This window comes from Cottoperca gobio, unplaced genomic scaffold (genome assembly GCF_900634415.1).
Source record: "Cottoperca gobio unplaced genomic scaffold, fCotGob3.1 fCotGob3_293arrow_ctg1, whole genome shotgun sequence".
NCBI lineage: Eukaryota > Metazoa > Chordata > Actinopteri > Perciformes > Bovichtidae > Cottoperca > Cottoperca gobio.
In genome coordinates this window covers 191574-216519 of record NW_021166902.1, presented here as the reverse complement: position 1 = coordinate 216519, position 24946 = coordinate 191574, and the positions used below count along the sequence as shown (strand labels likewise).

The 24946-nt window shown below is 40.6% G+C and overlaps 1 protein-coding gene across 3 annotated transcripts in view; it reads right to left on the bottom strand.

Moving 5' to 3' along the window:
* LOC115005363 (target of Nesh-SH3-like) overlaps positions 1–8470 on the bottom strand; it is a 31507-nt gene extending 23037 nt beyond the window's left edge. For 2 of the 3 annotated variants that reach the window (XM_029427143.1, XM_029427144.1), the window contains exon 1: positions 8153–8470. In XM_029427143.1, the coding sequence (XP_029283003.1) occupies positions 8153–8231 (79 nt within the window). In that variant the 5' untranslated portion in view covers positions 8232–8470. Of the gene's footprint in view, positions 1–6207; positions 6327–8152 lie in introns of those variants that run through there. The other variant, XM_029427145.1, reaches the window with a different exon arrangement.
* Positions 8471–24946: the final 16476 nt, after the last annotated feature.

The window sequence follows — 24946 nt, the reverse complement described above, 5'->3', positions numbered from 1 at the left end:
ACTACTTTAGTGTGTAGTACAGTGTTTCTGAGTACTTTAGTGTGTAGTACAGTGTTCCTGAGTACTTTAGTGTGTACTACAGTGTTTCTGAGTACTTTTGTGTGTACTACAGTGTTTCTGAGTACTTTAGTGTGTACTACAGTGTTTCTGAGTACTTTAGTGTGTACTACAGTGTTTCTGAGTACTTTAGTGTGTAGTACAGTGTTTCTGAGTATTTTAGTGTGTAGTACAGTGTTTCTGAGTACTTTAGTGTGTAGTACAGTGTTTCTGAGTATTTTAGTGTGTAGTACAGTGTTTCTGAGTACTTTAGTGTGTAGTACAGTGTTCCTGAGTACTTTAGTGTGTACTACAGTGTTCTGAGTACTTGTGTACTACAGTGTTTCTGAGTACTTTGTGTGTACTACAGTGTTTCTGAGTACTTTAGTGTGTACTACAGTGTTTCTGAGTACTTTAGTGTGTACTACAGTGTTTCTGAGTACTTTAGTGTGTAGTACAGTGTTTCTGAGTATTTTAGTGTGTAGTACAGTGTTTCTGAGTACTTTAGTGTGTAGTACAGTGTTTCTGAGTATTTTAGTGTGTAGTACAGTGTTTCTGAGTACTTTAGTGTGTAGTACAGTGTTTCTGAGTACTTTAGTGTGTAGTACAGTGTTTCTGAGTACTTTAGTGTGTAGTACAGTGTTTCTGAGTACTTTAGTGTGTAGTATAGTGTTTCTGAGTACTTTAGTGTGTACTACAGTGTTTCTGAGTACTTTAGTGTGTACTACAGTGTTTCTGAGTACTTTACTGTATAGTATAGTGTTTCTGAGTACTTTAGTGTGTACTACAGTGTTTCTGAGTACTTTAATGTGTAATACAGTGTTTCTGAGTACTTTAGTGTGTACTACAGTGTTTCTGAGTACTTTAGTGTGTACTACAGTGTTTCTGACTACTTTAGTGTGTAGTACAGTGTTTCTGAGTACTTTAGTGTGTAGTACAGTGTTTCTGAGTACTTTAGTGTGTAGTACAGTGTTTCTGAGTACTTTAGTGTGTAGTACAGTGTGTTTCTGAGTACTTTAGTGTGTAGTACAGTGTTTCTGAGTACTTTAGTGTGTACTCCAGTGTTTCTGAGTACTTTACTGTATAGTATAGTGTTTCTGAGTACTTTAGTGTGTACTACAGTGTTTCTGAGTACTTTAGTGTGTACTACAGTGTTTCTGAGTACTTTAGTGTGTACTACAGTGTTTCTGAGTACTTTAGTGTATAGTAAAGTGTTTCTGAGTACTTTAGTGTGTACTACAGTGTTTCTGAGTACTTTAATGTGTAGTATAGTGTTTCTGAGTACTTTAGTGTGTAGCACAGTGTTTCTGAGTATTTTAGTGTGTACTACAGTGTTTTCTGAGTACTTTAGTGTGTAGTATAGTGTTTCTGAGTACTTTAGTGTGTAGTACAGTGTTTCTCTGAGTACTTTAGTGTGTAGTACAGTGTTTTCTGAGTACTTTAGTGTGTAGTACAGTGTTTCTGAGTACTTTAGTGTGTAGTACAGTGTTTTCTGAGTACTTTAGTGTGTAGTACAGTGTTTCTGAGTACTTTAGTGTGTAGTACAGTGTTTCTGAGTACTTTAGTGTGTAGTACAGTGTTTCTGAGTACTTTAGTGTGTAGTACAGTGTTTCTGAGTACTTTAGTGTGTACTAGTGTTTCTGAGTACTTTAGTGTGTAGTACAGTGTTTCTGAGTACTTTAGTGTGTAGTACAGTGTTTCTGAGTACTTTAGTGTGTACTACAGTGTTTCTGAGTACTTTAGTGTGTAGTACAGTGTTTCTGAGTACTTTAGTGTGTAGTACAGTGTTTCTGAGCACTTTAGTGTGTACTACAGTGTTTCTCTGAGTACTTTAGTGTGTAGTACAGTGTTTCTGAGTACTTTAGTGTGTACTACAGTGTTTTCTGAGTACTTTAGTGTGTAGTATAGTGTTTCTGAGTACTTTAGTGTGTACTACAGTGTTTCTGAGTACTTTAGTGTGTACTACAGTGTTTCTGAGTACATTACTGTATAGTATAGTGTTTCTGAGTACTTTAGTGTGTACTACAGTGTTTCTGAGTACTTTAATGTGTAATACAGTGTTTCTGAGTACTTTAGTGTGTAGTACAGTGTTTCTGAGTACTTTAGTGTGTACTACAGTGTTTCTGAGTACTTTAGTGTGTAGTACAGTGTTTCTGAGTACTTTAGTGTGTAGTACAGTGTTTCTGAGTACTTTAGTGTGTAGTACAGTGTTTCTGAGTACTTTAGTGTGTACTACAGTGTTTTCTGAGTACTTTAGTGTGTAGTATAGTGTTTCTGAGTACTTTAGTGTGTAGTACGGTGTTTCTCTGAGTACTTTAGTGTGTAGTACAGTGTTTTATGAGTACTTTAGTGTGTAGTACAGTGTTTCTCTGAGCACTTTAGTGTGTAGTAGTGTTTCTGAGTACTTTAGTGTGTAGTACAGTGTTTCAGAGTACTTTAGTGTGTAGAATAGTGTTTCTGAGTACTTTAGTGCGTAGTACAGTGTTTCTGAGTACTTTAGTGTGTACTACAGTGTTTCTGAGTACTTTAATGTGTAATACAGTGTTTCTGAGTACTTTAGTGTGTAGTACAGTGTTTCTGAGTACTTTAGTGTGTAGTACAGTGTTTCTGAGTACTTTAGTGTGTACTACAGTGTTTCTGAGTACTTTAGTGTGTAGTACAGTGTTTCTGAGTACTTTAGTGTGTACTACAGTGTTTCTCTGAGCACTTTAGTGTGTAGTAGTGTTTCTGAGTACTTTAGTGTGTAGTACAGTGTTTCAGAGTACTTTAGTGTGTAGAATAGTGTTTCTGAGTACTTTAGTGCGTAGTACAGTGTTTCTGAGTACTTTAGTGTGTACTACAGTGTTTCTGAGTACTTTAATGTGTAATACAGTGTTTCTGAGTACTTTAGTGTGTAGTACAGTGTTTCTGAGTACTTTAGTGTGTAGTACAGTGTTTCTGAGTACTTTAGTGTGTACTACAGTGTTTCTGAGTACTTTAGTGTGTACTACAGTGTTTCTGACTACTTTAGTGTGTAGTACAGTGTTTCTGAGTACTTTAGTGTGTAGTACAGTGTTCCTGAGTACTTTAGTGTGTACTACAGTGTTTCTGAGTACTTTTGTGTGTACTACAGTGTTTCTGAGTACTTTAGTGTGTACTACAGTGTTTCTGAGTACTTTAGTGTGTATTACAGTGTTTCTGAGTACTTTAGTGTGTAGTACAGTGTTTCTGAGTATTTTAGTGTGTAGTACAGTGTTTCTGAGTACTTTAGTGTGTAGTACAGTGTTTCTGAGTACTTTAGTGTGTAGTACAGTGTTTCTGAGTACTTTAGTGTGTAGTACAGTGTTTCTGAGTACTTTAGTGTGTAGTATAGTGTTTCTGAGTACTTTAGTGTGTACTACAGTGTTTCTGAGTACTTTAGTGTGTACTACAGTGTTTCTGAGTACTTTACTGTATAGTATAGTGTTTCTGAGTACTTTAGTGTGTACTACAGTGTTTCTGAGTACTTTAATGTGTAATACAGTGTTTCTGAGTACTTTAGTGTGTACTACAGTGTTTCTGAGTACTTTAGTGTGTACTACAGTGTTTCTGACTACTTTAGTGTGTAGTACAGTGTTTCTGAGTACTTTAGTGTGTAGTACAGTGTTTCTGAGTACTTTAGTGTGTAGTACAGTGTTTCTGAGTACTTTAGTGTGTAGTACAGTGTGTTTCTGAGTACTTTAGTGTGTAGTACAGTGTTTCTGAGTACTTTAGTGTGTACTCCAGTGTTTCTGAGTACTTTACTGTATAGTATAGTGTTTCTGAGTACTTTAGTGTGTACTACAGTGTTTCTGAGTACTTTAGTGTGTACTACAGTGTTTCTGAGTACTTTAGTGTGTACTACAGTGTTTCTGAGTACTTTAGTGTATAGTAAAGTGTTTCTGAGTACTTTAGTGTGTACTACAGTGTTTCTGAGTACTTTAATGTGTAGTATAGTGTTTCTGAGTACTTTAGTGTGTAGCACAGTGTTTCTGAGTATTTTAGTGTGTACTACAGTGTTTTCTGAGTACTTTAGTGTGTAGTATAGTGTTTCTGAGTACTTTAGTGTGTAGTACAGTGTTTCTCTGAGTACTTTAGTGTGTAGTACAGTGTTTTCTGAGTACTTTAGTGTGTAGTACAGTGTTTCTGAGTACTTTAGTGTGTAGTACAGTGTTTTCTGAGTACTTTAGTGTGTAGTACAGTGTTTCTGAGTACTTTAGTGTGTAGTACAGTGTTTCTGAGTACTTTAGTGTGTAGTACAGTGTTTCTGAGTACTTTAGTGTGTAGTACAGTGTTTCTGAGTACTTTAGTGTGTACTAGTGTTTCTGAGTACTTTAGTGTGTAGTACAGTGTTTCTGAGTACTTTAGTGTGTAGTACAGTGTTTCTGAGTACTTTAGTGTGTACTACAGTGTTTCTGAGTACTTTAGTGTGTAGTACAGTGTTTCTGAGTACTTTAGTGTGTAGTACAGTGTTTCTGAGCACTTTAGTGTGTACTACAGTGTTTCTCTGAGTACTTTAGTGTGTAGTACAGTGTTTCTGAGTACTTTAGTGTGTACTACAGTGTTTTCTGAGTACTTTAGTGTGTAGTATAGTGTTTCTGAGTACTTTAGTGTGTACTACAGTGTTTCTGAGTACTTTAGTGTGTACTACAGTGTTTCTGAGTACATTACTGTATAGTATAGTGTTTCTGAGTACTTTAGTGTGTACTACAGTGTTTCTGAGTACTTTAATGTGTAATACAGTGTTTCTGAGTACTTTAGTGTGTAGTACAGTGTTTCTGAGTACTTTAGTGTGTACTACAGTGTTTCTGACTACTTTAGTGTGTAGTACAGTGTTTCTGAGTACTTTAGTGTGTAGTACAGTGTTTCTGAGTACTTTAGTGTGTAGTACAGTGTTTCTGAGTACTTTAGTGTGTACTACAGTGTTTTCTGAGTACTTTAGTGTGTAGTATAGTGTTTCTGAGTACTTTAGTGTGTAGTACGGTGTTTCTCTGAGTACTTTAGTGTGTAGTACAGTGTTTTATGAGTACTTTAGTGTGTAGTACAGTGTTTCTGAGTACTTTAGTGTGTAGTACAGTGTGTTTCTGAGTACTTTAGTGTGTAGTACAGTGTTTCTGAGTACTTTAGTGTGTACTCCAGTGTTTCTGAGTACTTTACTGTATAGTATAGTGTTTCTGAGTACTTTAGTGTATACTACAGTGTTTCTGAGTACTTTAGTGTGTACTACAGTGTTTCTGAGTACTTTAGTGTGTACTACAGTGTTTCTGAGTACTTTAGTGTATAGTATAGTGTTTCTGAGTACTTTAGTGTGTACTACAGTGTTTCTGAGTACTTTAATGTGTAGTATAGTGTTTCTGAGTACTTTAGTGTGTAGCACAGTGTTTCTGAGTATTTTAGTGTGTACTACAGTGTTTTCTGAGTACTTTAGTGTGTAGTATAGTGTTTCTGAGTACTTTAGTGTGTAGTACAGTGTTTCTCTGAGTACTTTAGTGTGTAGTACAGTGTTTTATGAGTACTTTAGTGTGTAGTACAGTGTTTCTGAGTACTTTAGTGTGTAGTACAGTGTTTTCTGAGTACTTTAGTGTGTAGTACAGTGTTTCTGAGTACTTTAGTGTGTACTACAGTGTTTCTGAGTACTTTAGTGTGTAGTACAGTGTTTCTGAGTACTTTAGTGTGTACTACAGTGTTTCTCTGAGTACTTTAGTGTGTAGTAGTGTTTCTGAGTACTTTAGTGTGTAGTACAGTGTTTCTGAGTACTTTAGTGTGTAGAATAGTGTTTCTGAGTACTTTAGTGCGTAGTACAGTGTTTCTGAGTACTTTAGTGTGTAGTATAGTGTTTCTGAGTACTTTTTGTTGTGTAGTACAGTGTTTCTGAGTACTTTAGTGTGTAGTATAGTGGTTCTGAGTACTTTAGTGTGTACTACAGTGTTTCTGAGTACTTTAGTGTGTACTACAGTTTTAGTGTGTACTACAGTGTTTCTGAGTACTTTAGTGTGTACTACAGTGTTTCTGAGTACTTTAGTGTGTACTACAGTGTTTCTGAGTACTTTAGTGTGTACTACAGTGTTTCTGAGTACTTTAGTTTGTAGTACAGTGTTTCTGAGTACTTTAGTGTGTAGTACAGTGTTTCTGAGTACTTTAGTGTGTAGTACAGTGTGTACTTTATTCTCGTACTCTTGTTTTCTGGTATTTTCCTGCTCTGACTGAACGTCGGAAGCTGTCGTCTTGAACCAACACAGAGATTATTTTGTATTTTCTTTCACGACTTTTCTTTGCTCCGTCAGCAGGAAGTCCGTCGACAGTCTCCAGGAATGAGCTGCGTGATTAAACACGTCTGCTGGATGGCGTTGTAACGCCGGAGCCTCGTGTGTAATCACAGCTGATGGCTTCACGCTGACACCGTGCAGAAACAAGTTCATTCATTAGCTTTAAAAGGGACAGGACACTTCATTTAAGTGTTTGTGAAGAAATCTTCAGAATGTGATTATTCTTTTTGTGTCTTCACAATGTTTGACCTGCAGCAGAACATCGAAATTAAGTTTATAACTACAGTCCCCATGATGCTTTGAGGGAGTAACCAGGAAGTGTAATGGTGTTGTGGATTCAGTGAGTGAGCTGGGGTGTTGTTCGACTTTATTACTTTATATGTATTCATATTTTATATTAAAAGTGGGCAGACTGAACTGAGATCAGCTGCAGACTCTGCATTACCTGATAAATGGATTTATGACACAAAACGGCAGAAAGTTAATATATTAAATAATATGTTTGTATTAAATAATATGTTTATATATATCTAATAATTTGTTAATATATTAAATATTGTTTTATATATCAAATAATAAGTTAATATACAAAATAATAAGTTAATATATTAATGAATATGTTTATATTAAATAATAACTTAATATATTAATTAATATGTTTATATTAAATAATAAGTTAATATATTAAATAATATGTTTATATATCAAATGAAACTATAGCACTCTTTCTTTGTGTTTTTCTGGTGAGCTGTGTTGATGGACTCCCAGAGAAGATAAATAAAGATGTATTCAGAGACTTTGCTGCTCCACAGTCTCAGTAAAGTCTTTTATTTAGTGCTTCACCAGCTGGACGAGTGAGTCCTGCAGGAATATCGTCTCTTTAATAGCTCAACAACTTTCCCTTGTAGCTAAAACGAGTTTGGTTGAAGGTCAAATCATTTTGCACAAAACTTGTTCTTCACTTTTGAATCTTGAATCAGTGCTTTAAAGTCTTTTATGAGTAGTTAAATATTTCTGCTCACTCTGTAGTTTTGTCTCTTGTAAACTTCCGTACAGAGAAACTCTGTTGTTCTTGGCGCTGTCGCCCGCTGAGGTAACCCTCTGCAGGAGTTTATCCTCTTACATAACTTTACGTTTTCTGCAGCTCCAACATGCACACGGAGCTGCTCGTCACTCGTGTACGGAGGATCATAGACGGCACAAATCATCACGAGTCATAACGTCCACTGCAGCGTGCAGCAAACACACACCGAAACGCAGACAACATGCAGAAGTCACATTTCTGCAGCTTCAACATGCAACAGCTGCACACTTCAGCAAACAGGACAGAAAGCCTCGGTGTTAACACGAAGAGTCTTCTCAACACAAAGATCTCCTGCAGCAAACAGAAACACACAGAAAGTCCCTTTCTCTCACTTTTCTGCAGCTTCCACACACAGCAGCGAACATGAAACATAATATAATAATACTAATACATTTTACTTGTATAGCGCTTTTCTAGAAACTCCTTTATATATATATAATATCTTTTAATGTTTACACAGAATCGCCTGAACATATGAAGAAGTTCTGAAAAAAACGTTTTCCTGCAATGTTTTAAACTTGCCGAGTCAAAGAAGCATTTAGTGTCTTTTGTTATATAAATTATGTTTTTTATTCCCAACATTCTGTCCTGTTAGTTATCTCACCAACATTTACTTTAGATGATTAATAAACTTTATTTTATTTTCTGTGTCCAGCTGTGCACTTGTCTGTCTTTATTGCTCTGATTATTATATTTATGAATTATTATTATTGTCTGTCTGCACGATGTGCATGTTGCTCTGATTATTAATAAGAATTTCTCCACTTGCCTGTGAGACTGAGAGCAGGGCGCAGCATGCTCGTGCCGCCGAGCAGCAGCAGCAGCAGCAGAGCGATAGCCGCCATCATTAAGACGCAGAAGAAGAAGAGGAGTCGGTCAGTGTGAAGCTCGGAGTGAGAGGAGCGAGGAGCGCTCCATTTATAGACTCTGTGGGAGGGGGCGGGGGCAGGGCTTCCAGACAGGAAGTATAAAACACAACACAAAGTGAAAATACTCCTTAATCACAACAAACATCAGACTGTTGAGGAATGAAAGGAATGTCACACACTCACACGTGCGTCTCCTCCTTCTTCTTCTTCTTCTCCTTCTTCTTGTTCTTGTCCTTCTTCTTGCCCTCCTCTTCTTCTCCTTCTTCTTCTTCTTCTTCTTCTTCTTCTTCTTCTTGTTCTTGTCCTTCTTCTTGCCCTCCTCTTCTTCTCCTTCTTCTTCTCTTCTTTCTCCTCCTTCCTCTTCTCTTCTTCTTCTTCCCTTATTTTTGTTGTTGTTGTTGTTCTTCTTCTTGTTCTTCTTGTTCTCCTTCTTCTTCTTCTCCTTCCTTCTCCTTCTTCTTCTTCTCGCTCTCCTCTTTCTTCTCCTTATTCTTCTCGTTCTTCTCGTTCTTTTCCTTCTTGCCCTCCTTCTTCTTCTTCTCCTCTTCTTCTCCTTCTTCTTCTCCTGCTTCTTCTCCTTCTTTCTCCTTCTTCTCCTTCTTCTTCTTCTCCTTCTCTCCTTCTTCTTCTTCTGTTCTCCTCTTTCTTCTCCTTTCTTCTTCTTCTCTCTTTTTTCTCCTCCTTCTTCTCCTTCTTCTTCTTCTCCTTCTTCTACTTGTCCTTCTTCTTCTTCTCCTTCTTCTCCTCCTTGTTCTCCTTCTTCTTCTTCTTGTCCTTCTTCTTTTCCTTTTTCTCCTCCTTCTTCTTCTCCTCCTTCTTCTTCTTCTCCTTCTCTTCTTCTCTTCTTCTTCTTATTCTTCTTCTTCTTCTTCTTCTTCTTCTTCTTCAACAGTCAAGTACTAATTACTATTAAATGAAAGTGTGTAACTCGGATTATACTGTAAAAAATATCGTCTTTTTATTTTAGAAAAACGTGACGGTGCCCGCGCGCACTTACACATCAGAGTCTTATTTCTAACAGCTTAGAAAACACAAAACAAAGAAGACGAAGGTGATTGACCTGCTGCGTGAGACATTATAGAAGAATGTTTTTATCTTGAGTGGGGGGGGGGCTAATAAACAAACATCAACAACAAACATCAGCTGCAGTCTAACGGACAAAACTCGAGTTTCAGCAGAAAACGAAGAAATTAAAATAATTAAAAACACATTTTTATTGGCCTGAGGGAAGTTTTGTATTTATTTAGTTTTAGCTTCAAACCAAAGTCCTGAAAGTTTTTCTATTATTTTGATCTCACAACATATTATCCTGTGCGGAAAAGTAAGATAACTCGCAAACAAGATATCCTGCAATATTATGTTTTATTAAGATATCTTGCACAAAACAAGTAATTTTTGCAACAACGTAATCTTTTGGCGTATAAAAGATAACTTGTAAACAAGATATTTTGCATTCAAAAAGTAATTTGTAAATAAGGTAATCACTTTTTTTCCCGAAAAATATAAAAACTTAACAAGATAACTTGTATGAACAACATAATATTTTGCACACACAAGTACGATGACTTTCATAACAAAGATAACTTGTGAGAACAATATTATGTTTCGCGCAAATAAAATAACTATTTGCATAACAACTTTTATTGCGGCCAAAAAGATAATAACTTAACAATATAACTTGCATGAACAACATTAACTTTCGCGTAATTAAGATAACTTGTTAACAAGATATTTTGCACCAAAGAAATAATACCTTGCACCAACAAGATCATTTGCGTAAACAAGATAATAACTTGAGAGAACAACATTATGTTTTGTGCAAACAAGATAATATCTTGTGCGAACAATATTATGTTGTGCAAAAAAACAACTTGTAAATAGGATATTTTGCGCCAAAAAATATAACTTGTGTGTTGTACGAATGTCGTTGTTATGGTGGGTTGAAAACTGCCGACTTTTCTCTGGTTGTTGAAACTGGAAGTTTCTTTGGAACGAAACACGATGATTCGTCCGTAAGACTTCTTATACAAAGACACTGACAGGCTACACGTGATCTAACATCCGTCAACACTGATGAAATGTAAACATTCGCGTTTGTTAAGCAGCCGATTGGCTGATAATGATCCGAGTTTTAATGATATAAACTGACAGGAAGTCAAGGGCTCTGAGCGTCTACGCATCGAATCCCAGAGAAGCCAACAGAGCGGTGAAGGCACTGACGGGAGCAGCGGCGAGCGAGAAGAAGCTAACGTATTTCTCCGATGACCGACGCTCAGCGACAAACCTCCACGACGTGAAAATAGGAAACAGAAGCCCTCGAAGTGAAGCTGAAGATTTAAAAGAATAAAAGCGTAAGACAGAGCAGTGAAAGTGTTGGGAAGCGGTGAACAGTGACTGAAGGGTTAAAAACAAACATAGTATTTACAGGAAGTGACAGGGTCAGAGTTCAGGTCTAGAAAGTGTCCTTTCAAAATAAATTCTCAAAGCGTTTCAGCGCTGCGTCATCTCCAGCCGAGTCGATCAGAAGACGAACTTCCACGAATCAATACGAAGGCAGCTTTCTGCGGAGACACACAAACACGGGAACTCAGAAATAATAATAATAATAATAATAATAATAATGGAAACTTTCACGACATTTACAGGAAGTTGTTCAATAACTTTTACATAAAACTTTCAATACATTTTTAAGGACAGTTTTGGAAGAGTTCCAGTAGAATAAGGTCTTCTGGAATGTTTCTGTCTGCGGAGGATCACTACGTTTCTGCTCGGCTCAACTAGTGAACTTATTTTGGTGGAAATAAACATAAAATCTGACACGGAGAGGATAGGTAGACCTACGTCTTTTATTTTGGAAGTATTTGTTATTAAAAGGTTTGTTTCTATCTCCATATGACGTGTTAATTCAGCCCGTTGTTTACATTTTATTCACGTTATTACTTGTTATTTCCAATGCAAAGTTTCCACAAAGAACAAAACATCTTTTTAAATTTTCTTAAGACTTGACCATGTTTTCCATGTCGGCTGAATCCTTTATGTTCAACTGTTTCCTAAAACACATGACAAAAACATGTACGAGCGCGTATACACCAAAGTAAGAGCGCGTATACACCAAAGTAAGAGCGCGTACATACCAAAGAAAGAGTGCGTATATACCAAAGAAAGAGAGTGTACATACCAAAGAAAGAGTGCGTATATACCAAAGAAAGAGAGTGTACATACCAAAGTAAGAGAGCGTACACACCAAAGAAAGAGAGCGTACATACCAAAGTAAGAGAGTGTACATACCAAAGAAAGAGTGCGTATATACCAAAGAAAGAGAGTGTACATACCAAAGAAAGAGTGCGTATATACCAAAGAAAGAGAGTGTACATACCAAAGTAAGAGAGTGTACATACCAAAGAAAGAGTGCGTATATACCAAAGAAAGAGAGTGTACATACCAAAGTAAGAGAGCGTACACACCAAAGAAAGAGAGCGTACATACCAAAGTAAGAGCGCGTATACACCAAAGTAAGAGCGCGTATACACCAAAGTAAGAGCGCGTATACACCAAAGTAAGAGCCTGTATATACCAAAGTAAGATCGCGTATATATAAAAGTAAGAGCACACATATACCAAACTAAGAGCGCATATATACCAAAGAGCGCGTATACACCAAAGTAAGAGCGTGTATATACCAAAGTAAGATCGCGTATATACAAAAGTACGAGCACACATATACCAAACTAAGAGCGCATATATACCAAAGAGCGCGTATACACCAAAGTAAAAGTGTCTATATACCAAAATAAAAGCGTGTATTTACCAAAGTAAAAGCACGTATATACCAAAGTTAGAGCAAGTATATACCAAAGTAAGAGCATGTAAATACAAAGTACTGGTAAGAGCGTGTATATACCAAAGTAAGAGCAAATACATACCTAAGAAAGAGCGCACATATACCAAAGTAAGAGCGCGTATTTACCAAATAAAAGCGTGTATATATTAAACTAAAAGCGTGTATATACCAAAGTAAAAGCGTGTATATCTGGTACCTGGAGGTCTCGGCTCGCTATGTGGTCGAGCTTCCTCTCCTCTCCAATCTGCTCCACAACACAAACACGAAAATAGGCCGAGTCCAAACCACAAAACATTAAATGTTAAAGAAGCTGCACCTAAACAGGAAGCAGGATTACTGCGAGTTTCTACATGTTGGAAGTTTGTTTGACTTTCTATTTTTAAACGTTTGAACATGAGAAGGAGAAAAGAAAGATCTTCAGCTTTCAGTCACTCGTAGTGATCATGAAGGTTTTTCGGTGAATAATTGAGGCCTCTGAGATTATTTTAAACTGTAGCCTTATATTTGTAGATTTAAACAAGATACTTTTATATTGACCACACATTTTGAATTGTGGTGAAAAGATTTAACGAGATTATTTAAATTTAGATCAAATTATTCCCATGTGTAATTTTTCCCATGTGAATAAACTCAGACTAAACTGAGAATTAAAACATGTGTAAACATTTCTTCACTTTGAGTCTCTGTTCACACCTGGCTTTACGTCAGCTTTACATTAAAACACTCACACTTGAGTTTGTCGCACAAAGTCTGCAAAGTGTTGATCTCTGGCACACAACTCGATTATCCTCAGACGCTCCTGGATCTCCTGCAAATACAAATACACGGAAAACATCTTACTAAACACTTCCTGTGGTTTCACAAACCGAAGCCTAATTAAACATTTAAAAAGCCTTTCTATTAAAAAATTGTAATATTATAATTCAGAGTTTAAACATTAAATTAACTAAAATAAAATCTTCAACTAATGTCTTCCAGAGTGTTATGATGGTTTTTGTTAGCATCTTTTGGCATCGCAACTTGTACCGTGTCGTATTTTGTAGGTAAACATGGAAATAGTTCTGAAAATCTTGACACGTGTTTCACAGATTACGAGTCAGATCTCACTGTAACAGAAAGTAAGGTTCATCGGACAGTTTTTGTACCTCCTTGGTGAGCGTGCTGTTCTGGCAGATTTGTCGTATCTTGTCGCTGTTGAGGTCTTTAGAGATGTCGGCGCCGGTGGAGCAGTTGTACTGCGGCACGTTGTCGTTATAGCGGCGGTAGTACTGGGCGGTGACTGGATCGCTCTCCAAAATGGGGTTGAACTTGGCGCCGTGCTCCAACGTCTGCACACTGTCGCCCCACCTGGAGGGAAACATGTTGAGGTTAACTCAAAAACATGTTGAGGTTAACTCAAAAACTTTTTAAGCGGCCAGCTAGTCGTCGCCCACCGTAGCGGGTCCTCGGTGTCCTCCCTGTCGTATTGCTCTCGCAGCGACCTCGCCAGGAAGAAGATGATGCTGGCCGCCACGATGAGGAAGCCGGCCACCGCGGCGATGGCAATACCCACCACCAGCGTCTCGGAGACGAACTCCTCACAGTGCTCGCCGCGATACCACCAGTTCTCCCCAACCCGACACCTGCAGGGAAGTTCACAGGTTAAATTCCCAGAGGTACCACCAAGAATATATATATATATATATATATATATATATATATATATATATATATATATGTACACAACACTATTGTTGATTGTTCTGGCTATTTATTTATTTATTATTATTTATTTTTAACGTACAGATCAGAATAACATTCAAAATAAAGTAGGTGTTCACAGTTGATCCTTTATCTTGTGCAGTTACATCTCACTGGGTATTGAAAGTAACTCAAAACAATCTATCATCATCTACAATCTTGGTTTTACTACGTCTTAAATTCGACGTTCACTTATTTGATGGAGATTTCTCTGTAATGCAGAAAATATTATTATATTATTAAACTTTGACATTAACAAAATGATAATTGATGCCTGGTTTTAAAGGAGAAATAAAGACTTTTTTTTTTTTAAGTCTTGTGTTTGGTGTGTTTGAGGACATCGGACAAGGAGAACGGAGAAAAGGAAACAAACATTTGATGTTCTTGCATCCGAAACTCAAATATACTGAGATGTTGCACAAGAAACTCAACAAGAATGTAAAGAAATGTTGAATAAATAAAAGTCACCCGAAGTGACTATTTCATGTTTAAAAATACGCTTTTTCAAATATATTTCAAAAATAAGAAGTCATTAAAAAAAATATAGAAACATCCAAAAAAAAAATTCAGATGTTAAATGTAAATCTTTAAATATTAAGAAATGTTAAACTGAATAAATTAAAAAAGTCACCAGTAAGGTTCTTTAAGTGATAAAGAAATCTGATATTCTAAGAGTGTAAAACCTCCTCCAACCTGCAGATGGCGCCCTTGCCGGGAATGACGTCACATTTGCCGTCGTTGAGGCAGAAGTCTGCCGTCACCTCACAAACGCTCTGACACGGCAGCCCGTCCACGCTCAGGTAGCCAGCGTTGCACACGCACTCGGCCTCGCCCGACCAGCGGTTCACCAGACACCTCGAGAACTCGTTACACGCCTGGAACTTACACGGGTCAGCCCGATCGCCTGCGGAGGAAAGAATAGCAGAAGAAGAGAGAATCTATCTCAGTTAAAGCGTTCTTCCTAAAACCGGTCGTTAATCCTACGAACATCATTTTATTAATTGTTCTAATTCAGCCAGAGTCAGAACAAATATTTATCGCCTCGTGGCCGTAGCTATTAACTCATTATTTCCTGAACAGGGTATATTTTGGCAGAATTTTTTTAACTTTAATGTCAGAGAAAATTCCAGAAGAGATGAAGTCTTTGGAAAACCTGCAACAACGTTTCCTGCTTTACGTTCTCTGCAGGACTCGGTGACCGTGTCCAGCAGCCTTCAGGGCGCCGTGAGGAGATTATCAAGTGACTGCGGGAGATTATCAGCAGCTCCTCTGATTGGCTCAGACAGATTAACGAGCAACTCAGGAGAGCGGAAGTGACATAAACCTCTCGTTACCGTCTGCAAGAATCATCCAACAGTACTGCACACAATACACCAGCAGCGTGTAAATATATGAGAGGATAGTCTGGGGAATATAGTTATAATGTACTATTAAATACAATACACATGCACAATCCTACCTGCAGAACTACATTGAAAGAAGTCTGTTTTTAGTGATAAGGAAATTGTTGTCCTGTTATGTTTATGTTTATATTTATTTTTAATTTTGCCCGTCCGTAGTTTTTAGATCAATCAGAACAAATAAATATAATCTTTGGGCACAAACGGGTTAAATTTAATGAAATAATGTGATTATTCTCAGCCTTTATAATCTATAACAGTCTCCCGTCCTACCCGACTCCACGTCCAGCGAGTACTTGTCGATGGCCAGGTTCATGGTCTGGTAGGCGGCGTTGGCGAAGTCTTCCAGCACGAGGTGCACCACGTTGGTGACACCACGGGGGACGGGCTTCCCGAACCTCATCCTGCTGTTCACCACGATGCTGCCGTTCCTGAAGTTCAGGATCTCCAGGTTCTTAAAGTTGTTCAGGTTAGACTGCAGGTGCGGGACGAGCTGCAGGACGGAGACATAATCATCTCGAGTCAACGCTTTATATAAACATACGTTCTTATACACCAGAGCATATATATAATGTGCATTTATATTGCACATTAATTATATTTGCAACGTGTCCTAAATGCTAAAGTTCATTTGTTTGCAGATGATACAATTTTATTTGATTTTATAAAGAGTTTGAGCAGCTTCTGGAGACAGTGGATGGAAAACTTATCAACGTTGGTTTGATTGTAACAAGTTGTGATTCAATTTAAATAAAACTACATTTATAATATTTGGAATTCCTCTCTGGGAACCATCACCTTATCGTGGTGGAGAGGTTTGTGTGTCCCTATGAACCTGAGAGCTGTATTGTCTGGAGCCTAGTGCTCCTGGTAGGGTCTACCAAGGCAAATTGGTCTCAGGCGAGGGGCCAGACTAAGAATGGTTCAAAAACGACCTCATGATAGAGAGGGAAAGGAAAGGAGAGACCAGAGTCTGGAGCCAGTCCCAGAGTGAGGGCCCGACAGCGAGGACCTGGTGGCCGGGTTTGCCACGGAGCCCGGTCGGCCACAGCCCGAAGAAGCTACGTGGTACTTCCCATCCATCTATCCTGTGGGCCCACCAGTCATGAGAAAAACAGCTGGGGTCGGGTGCGCTGCCACACGGGTGGCAGTGATGGTCAGGGACCTCGACGGACCAGACCCAGGCAGCAGAGGCTGGCTCTGGGGACGTAGAGCATCACCTCTCTGTGGGGGAAGGAGCCAGAACTAGTGCGGGAGGTGGAGCGCTACCAGTTGGATCTGGTGGGGCTTACTACGCCAAGGGCCAGAGGTCAATGATCAATTTTGTAATCGTATTAACTGATACGATCTGAGGCCGCATGTTTTGGACACTCGGGTGAAGAGAGGGGCAGAGCTGTCAACTGATCACTATCTGGTGGTGATCAAGGGGTGGGGGAAGACTCTGGAAAGACCTTGTAAGCCCAAACAGGTAGTGTGGGTGAACTGGGAACGTCTGGAGGAAGCCCCTGTCCTGGAGATCTTCAACTCACACCTCCGGCTGAGTTTTTCAGACATCCCTGTGGAGGTTGAACCTGAGTGGGCGATGTTCAAAACCTCTATTGCTGAAGCTGTGGTGATGAGCTGTGGTCTCAAGGTCTTAGGTGCCTCAAGGGGCGGTAACCCTTAAACACCGTGGTGGACCCCGGTCAGGGAAGCCGTCCGACTGAAGAAGGAGTCCTTCCGGGTTATGTTATCCGGCCATGGCAGAGGCAAAGCAGCGGGAGAAGGGTGGGACCCTGCTGACTTTGACTGAGAAGGTTATCGGGCGGTGGAAGGAGCACTTTGAGGAACTTCTGAATCCGACTAACATGCCCTCTATGGTAGAGGCAGAGCTGGAAGCTAATGGGGGATCATCGTCAATTTCGCTGACGGAAGTCACTGAGGTAGTCAAACAACTCCACAGTGGCAAAGCCGCAGGGGTTGATGAGATCCGTCCAGAAATGCTGAAGGCTTTGGGTGTTGAGGGGCTGTCTTGGTTGACACGCCTCGTCAACATTGCGTGGAAGTCTGGGACAGTGCCCAGGGGGTGGCAGACCGGGGTGGTGGTTCCCTTATTCAAAAAGGGGGACAAGAGAGTGTGTGCCAACTACATCACACTTCTCAGCCTCCCTGGTACAGTCTACTCCAAAGTACTGGAAAGGAGGGTTCGTCCGGTAGTCGAACCTCTGATTGAAGAGGAACAATGCGGATTCCGTCCTGGTCTTGGAACAACGGACCAACTCTTCACTCTCGTAAGGATCCTGGAGGGAGCCTGGGAGTATGCCCATCCGGTCTACATGTGTTTTGTGGATCTGGAGAAGGCGTATGAGCGGGTCCCCCGGGTGATACTGTGGGAGGTGCTATCGGAGTATGGGGTGAGGGCGTCACTTCTGAGGGCCATCCAATCCCTGTACGCCCAAAGCGAGAGTTGTGTCCGGATACTCGGCAGTAAGTCGGACTCGTTCCCAGTGAATGTTGGCCTCTGCCAGGGCTGTGCTTTATCACCAATCCTGTTTGTAATTTTCATGGACAGGATATCAAGGCCTAGTCGTGGAGGAGAGGGGTTGCAGTTCAGTGGCTTGAGGATCTCTTTGCAGATGATGTGGTCCTGATGGCGTCATCGGTCTGTGACCTTCAGCAGTCACTGGATCGGTTCGCAGCCGAGTGTGAAGCGGTTGGTATGAGGATCAGCACCTCAAAATCTGAGGCCTAGGCTCTCAGCAGGAAACCGGTGGATTGCCTACTCCGGGTAGGGAATGAGCCCTTACTCCAAGTGAAGGAGTTCAAGTACCTCGGGGTCTTGTTCCCGAGTGAGGGGACGATGGAGCGAGAGATTGGCCGGAGAATCGGAGCAGCGGAGGCGGTACTGCATTCGCTTTACCGCACCGTTGTGAGCCAGAAGGCAAAGCTCTCAATCTACCTGTCGATCTTCGTTCCTACCCTCATCTGTGGTCATGAAGTCTGGGTCATGACCGAAAGAACGAGATCACGGGTACAAACGGGTGGCTGGCGTCTCTCTTAGAGATAGGGTGAGAAGCTCAGCCATCCGTGAGAGACTCGGAGTAGAGCCGCTGCTCCTTTACGTTGAAAGGAGCCAGTTGAAGTGGTTTGGGCATCTTGTAAGGATGCCACCTGGGCGCCTCCCTATGGAGGTGTTCCAGGCACGTCCAGCTGGGAGGAGACCCCGGGGAAGACCCAGGACTCGGTGGAGAGATTATATCTCCTCACTGGTCTAGGAACGCCTCGGGATCCCCCAGTCGGAGCTGGCGGATGTGGCCCGGAGAAGGGAAGTTTGGGGTTCCTTACTGGAGCTGCTGCTCCCGCGACCCGACCCCGGATAAGCGGTAGACGATGGATGGATGGATGGAAAATTAAAAATCCATAGAATTTGTGACAGATCGACATTTTTGAAGTTGTTAAAGAATATAAACTCTGGTTTAAGTCCAATTGTTATATTACAGAAAAGAGCAATAAGAATGGAATTTATGAAATTATTAAAACAAAAATAAACGTTATAGGTTTGAATCTAAGAAGTAAAGACTTATTATTGTAACAATAATATTTAAAGTTCTCACGAGTTGCAGGAAGCGCTGCTCAAGGCTTCTGTACTCCATGGAGCTCTTGTTGAACAGGTCCATAGAGAACGCCATGTTGGTGACCCGCAGGCTGAAGAATACGGTCAGCGCTTGTCCGGGCCCCGGCAGGGAGGGCCCGTCCGGCTCCGCCCCCTGCGCCCCGCTGGAGAAGCCGCTGCTGTCGCCTTCCGCCACCGCGCTGCCGTACTGTAACACGTCGAAGCTGACACCGATGCTCGGCACGTCAGAGAAGTCCGACTCGATGGGCTGCAGCTCGGCAGTGGGGGGGTCGATGTCCACTTCCTGTAGCGAGGAGGTTGTAGCTGTTGTTGGGGGGGTTTCAAACGTGTTCCTCAGGGAGGTTAGCAACGTTTCGGATTGGTTCACTTGTGCCAGCGAAGGCGTCAGATGAAGAACACCTACAAGTCGAAAGTAAAATTAGACTTTGTCTCAAACATAAACAACTTTATTTTAAGAAAATCTGTGAAGCATCACAACTTGATAAAACTTCTAAAAGTTTCTTTGTGTAAAAAGAGTTGATGCTGAATAGAAACTTTGAAAGTTTACAAACATTTAGGTCACATGATCAGCTGTTTCTGCTGATTTACTTTCTTACTGTCAACACAAGTTTATTCACCTCAAACCAGCTGATGGAATTAATCATAATCAACTTATGTTTTAAAATGTCCAAAAAGTACATTAGAAAAGTACAGAAAATGTTTATAAAATAAATGAAAAATGTCCAAAATATCTGTAAAAATTTGGCCATTACGGCCAACTTGTGGAATGGAGACATGACTGAATTTCCCTAGAAGAAAAGCTAAACAAACAAACCTGAAGACAAATCGCTCGTTGGAGCTTCTTCTTCGTGGTGTTGGTGCTCGTGGTGAAGCAGTTCCTCATCCTCTGGCGCCGAATCCGACACTCGAGTGAACGGCGAGTCCTTCTCCGGCGAGAGTGCGAAGCTGCTCACGGAGGATGTGAAGAGCGGCGCTGCGGTCGTTGCAGGGACGACCATCACTTCATCCACGACCAGATCCTCATCCTGGATGCCAACCGCCGCCGCTGGCGTTAATGCAGGTTCCGTGCCGCCGATGTGTTGCTCCTCTAAAATCTCGACCCCACCGTGGCGGTCGGTTTCTGGCAGCAGCAGTTCGGGTTCTTCCCTGAAAATCTGGAGTTCGGTGATTGTACTGAAGCTGGGTTCTTCTTCTACGAAGGTCGGTGACTCTTCGGTTTCAGGGATTTCAACCTCGTCCTCCTCCGGTACTTCTTCTGATGTAGACCTGACGGTAGAAACCGGGAGCTTTACTGCTGTTTCAATTATTTCTTCGGTGGTTTCTGGAAGTTTGACCACCGTCGGTCCTGAAAAGACCAGAGCCTCCCGAGTCCGAGCTTCAGGTTCAGCAGGATCTGTGACTGCAGGTCCGGTCGAGGAGTAGTCGTCGTAGATGCCGGACGCCTCCACGGCCTTCACTGCCAGCTCGACGGCCTTCACGGGAGCCTCGGTGGTGGTCGTGTACCGCGGGTCGGTGCTGATATGCGGCGTTACCAGAACCAGGTCCAGGAACGGTTCCTGGAGGCCTCCGTCCAGCACCGACTCCTCAAAGGCAGGAGCGGTGGTTGTCTTCAAGGGAGGAGGATCGGTGAACTTGACTTGTATGGCAGTGACGCCGTCTATCTCCTCATCCTCGTCCACGTCCTCCAGGTCTGGCGGCGGCATCACCTCCAGGCTGCCGTCCCCACCCTTGTAGAAGGAGTCGGAGTTTGGCTGCCAGGACCAAAGATCGGCGCCCGGACCGTCTCCGGAGGACCCAGACGCGGATCCTTCGTCATGAGGTTTCAGCGGCAGCGGTAAGGAGCCTCCAGGAGCGGCGTGGTCCCCTCGGGTGCCGTGGTCAGGAGAGTTACTGAGGAGGAATCCCTCATCTTCTATATTTCCATCATCTGGAAATCAGAGTAGCATAGAAAAAGGTTTTACCTTCAAAATAAAATAATTATAAAGATCCAGACAAACTCATTTATTAAGATTATAGTTTTAAAGGTCAGCTGTGTTCTTGAGATGGAGTCGACTATTAAACATTATTTTTTTATAAAATATTAGGTGAAGAACGTAAAAAAAATTTTTCTGAAAATGTACAAAAGAATCTCCGAAACATATTTGAAAAATATTCTTTTAAAGTCCTTTCTGCAGTTTGTGCCTCTACACTTTCTGAGCTCACGGTCTTTCTGCAGGCCGGCAGGCGTCTCTCCGACTGGGGGAGGACTCGTGCTCTCGTCGAACATGAACACGTCGTTCTCGCTCGCCGCGTCATTTGGAGCGCCTTTCCATGGGTCGATGGGGAACAGGAAGTCATCTTTGTGAAAGACGTCGCCGCCGTCGGCCTCATGGCTCGGAGCGTCGGGAGGTTTCTCTGCAGCGAGGACGTTATCCTGAGAGCAGAGCTACGTCTTTATCTTTGTTTGATGTCCAGTAATATTAATTATTATTAATATATATAAATAACAATGTTAATAATATAATAATATATTAATAATAATATTTATATTATTAATATTGTTCATAATAATAATGTTTATATTAATACGAATATATTATTTATATTTAAAACAAATATTATATGTATATTAATAATAATAATAATAATATATTATATTTATATTAAATATATTATATGTATAATTATAATTATTATAATAATAATAATAATAATAATAATAATAATAATAATAATAATTACAATTATTATTATTATTATTATTATAATAATTATAATGATAATTATAATAATAATATTATTATTATTATTATTATTAACTCGCCATGTTGTCCAAGGTTTCCTCCGGCCAGCTCGTAGGTTTCACAGCCGGTAACAAGTTCTCTGCTGCAGAGAAGAGACACAATTAACAATAATGTATCACATTATTACAGAAATACATTATACATTTGTAGTAATTTAAAAATCTATTCTGTGCACCAAAATAAAAATAAATACATTAAATAATTTCCTTGAACATTTTCTGGAAATAAATCTGTGATCTGGTCCGAAAGAAAAATGAGAATTTCCTTAAAATAACTGCTATTATTTTATTATTAATTGATGTTGTTTCATATATGTTAAACTACATTTTCAGGACCTTTCTAGATAATAATTATAAAATGTGTAGCGTTGACAAACCTGTAAAACTGTCAGAACATAAAAACATAATTTTGGTGTTTAAGAAGTGAGTAATGAAGGACATGAAGCCGCACCGCTGTCAGGCGCTGCCTCCAGGCTGCTGTTACTCATGAAGCTGTCTTTGTGCAGCGCTTCCGTGATGTAGTTGCGGAAATCAGTGATGGTGTAGATGACGGTGGGCTGCTCGGCGGCGCCGGGGTAATTCTTCTCCACCAGGTTGTTCTGCAGAGAGATGAAGTCCAGCGTGTCGTTGGAGATGCCGCTGCTGCCGTCCACCTGCAGAGTGATGGTGTACAGCACCAGCACCACCAAACCCCTGAGAGGAAAACACAGATTTAACTCTCAGCACCACCAGCGACGAGCCTGTCGTAACCCTTTAAGAATTTAGTAGTGGGGGGTGGGGTAAATACAGACTTAAGAGACACTAAGAGAAATTTACAGGACTTTAAGTTGGAAGGGGTTATTTACTGTGACGAGGGGGGGGGGGGGGGGTGACAAGGGGGGGAGTGGCGAGTCGCTTCCCTTTGTTGGATCGAAACAAGTTTTTATCTCAGAAAAATGAAATATTCCGCTGCACCCCCGACTCAGAAGTAAATAAATTGTTAAACCTACAAAGTGTTCCAGATGTTTAGTTAGTTAGAAAAAACTGAGAACAATAATTACGTGAAGTGAGAAAAGTTGGTCAAACTTACCGCTGCAGGTCCTTCTGCGGCCTGAGAATAGAGATAATAATAATAATAATAATAATAATAATAATAATAATAATAATAATAATAAATATATAAATATATATAATATACATATATAATATATATTATTAAATATAAACTTAAAACTAACTGAACCTGAATTCAACGACGTAAACGTTCTTGAAGCCCGGCAGCCTCTCGAAGGCGTCTTCGATCTAAAGAGAGGAAACAAGTTTTAATCTTTATTTTTGCCTTTTCAGGTGTATTTCTGCAAAGACGACAGAGAGACTCAAAGAGACACAAAATACAAAGTGGTGCAGAAAGACTGAGGCTGTATTAAAGTTGATGTTATTGAAGGAGAGAACAATAAAACAGCTGACCCGACATGTAAAGGAGGAGACGTAAAACTACAACATAAAGAGTCGAAACTACAACATAAAGAGTCAAAACTACAACATAAAGAAGCGAAACTACAACATAAAGAGGCAAAACTACAACATAAAGAGGCAAAACTACAACATAAAGAGGAAAAACTACAACAAAGAGACACAAAATGACAACATAAAGAGGCAAAACTACAACATAAAGAGGCAAAACCACAACGTAAAGAGGCAAAACTACTTCAAAAAGATGCAAAACTACAAAAACATTGTATTAAATAATAAAGACGTTACCCTGCGTGTGAAGTGTTTGGCCAGCTGCTGGTATTGGACGCTGCTCGGGTCTCTCAGAGCGTCATTGAAGGTTTCTCCTTTCAGTTTGATGCTCAGCTCCACCACTTGCTCCTTCAGGGGCCTTGGGGACCACAGTAAGGTGCCGTCTATCTCGTTACCAATCTGAAAGTGCAGTAACATGTATTAGCTGGCATTAGTTGTATGGGAACGTATTCTTTAGGAGACAGGGTTACGTGTTGTCGTCGAAAACCAATTCTATAACTAATCCATATTTGCTCACCGAGTTCTCGTCCTCCAACCCGAAGTCGTTGTTTCCAAGTGCGTTGCCATTTAAGTCAAAAGGCCCCTCTGTTAGATCGGGGAAGTTGCCGTTGTTGTATTCCACCACGTACTTGGTGGTGGCCTCCACAGCAGGGCCTTGCAACTTCTCTGCAGGGACTTCCACAACAGCTTCTGGGGTGATTTCAGCAACACCCTCAGATGGAATCTCTGCATCTTCTGTTGTAATATCTGGTACAACCTCAAGGTCAGACTCATCAGGAAACTCCAGGTTGACCTCTTTAGCTTCAGAGGTTCCTCCTCTTGTTGGAGTCCCTGGATGGGTCACAACTACTCGAGATATTTCACTTTGAGCCTCTTGGACAACTTTCTTCTCCGGGAAAGATTGGGACTCCGGTACTTCCCTTGCAGGTGGTGCTACTTTTACCTCATGGTCTCCTGGAAGCGGTTCCTCCGATATCTCCTCCGAGGCCTCATAAGTTGCTTCTTCTCCATCCTCCAATGGTTCCCCTCCAGATGTTAAATCCGTTTTATCCTCATCAGTTACTACTTCAGGTTCTTCTTCTTGTGCAGTTTCTCCTGTAGGTTCCTTATTTTCTGCACCTTCTTCTACAAGTTCCACTTCTTGTGTTGGTTCTTTTGCAGGTACTGCTTCTTCTCCAGTTTGCGTTATATCTACTCCTTCTTTCTCTACAGGTTCCTCAGGTGTTCCTTCTTCTTCAGTAGTCTCATCGAATGTCTTTACTGACCGTTCTTCAGTAATTGTTTCTATTGCATCTTCAACCGGTTCTTGTAGCGGAGCTTCTACTGTATCCTCTACGGTAACTGTTGCCTCGTCTGTTTCCTCAGGTAGTTTTTCATCTTCAATAGCTAAAGCTTCTTCATGTTTGAATTCCTCTGTGGCCTCCATCTGGCCTATTGTAATATTTGGAGGCACCACCTCGGTGTCTTCATCCTGGTCTTCTTGTAAGATCATGACGGCCGGCTCAGAAGTAACCTCGGCCATTTGTTTGTCTTCTGGCGCTTTACTAACTTCTACTGCTGCATTGTCTGGAGTCGTCTGAAGAGAGGCCTGGGAAGGAACCTCTGTTTCTGGAGTCACATTTATGAATATTTCGGCTCCTTCTTCTTCTGTTATCAGGAATACAGTAGGAGTTACATCGATCACAGCCTCTGAAGGATGTTTTTCAAGAACTGATGCCTCGGCTAATTCAGGCGCAACTGGTGGATTCTCCCCAACCCCATATGTCAAGGCTACGTCTGGAGTGATATCCAAAGAATTGTCTGGAGTTTCAACTT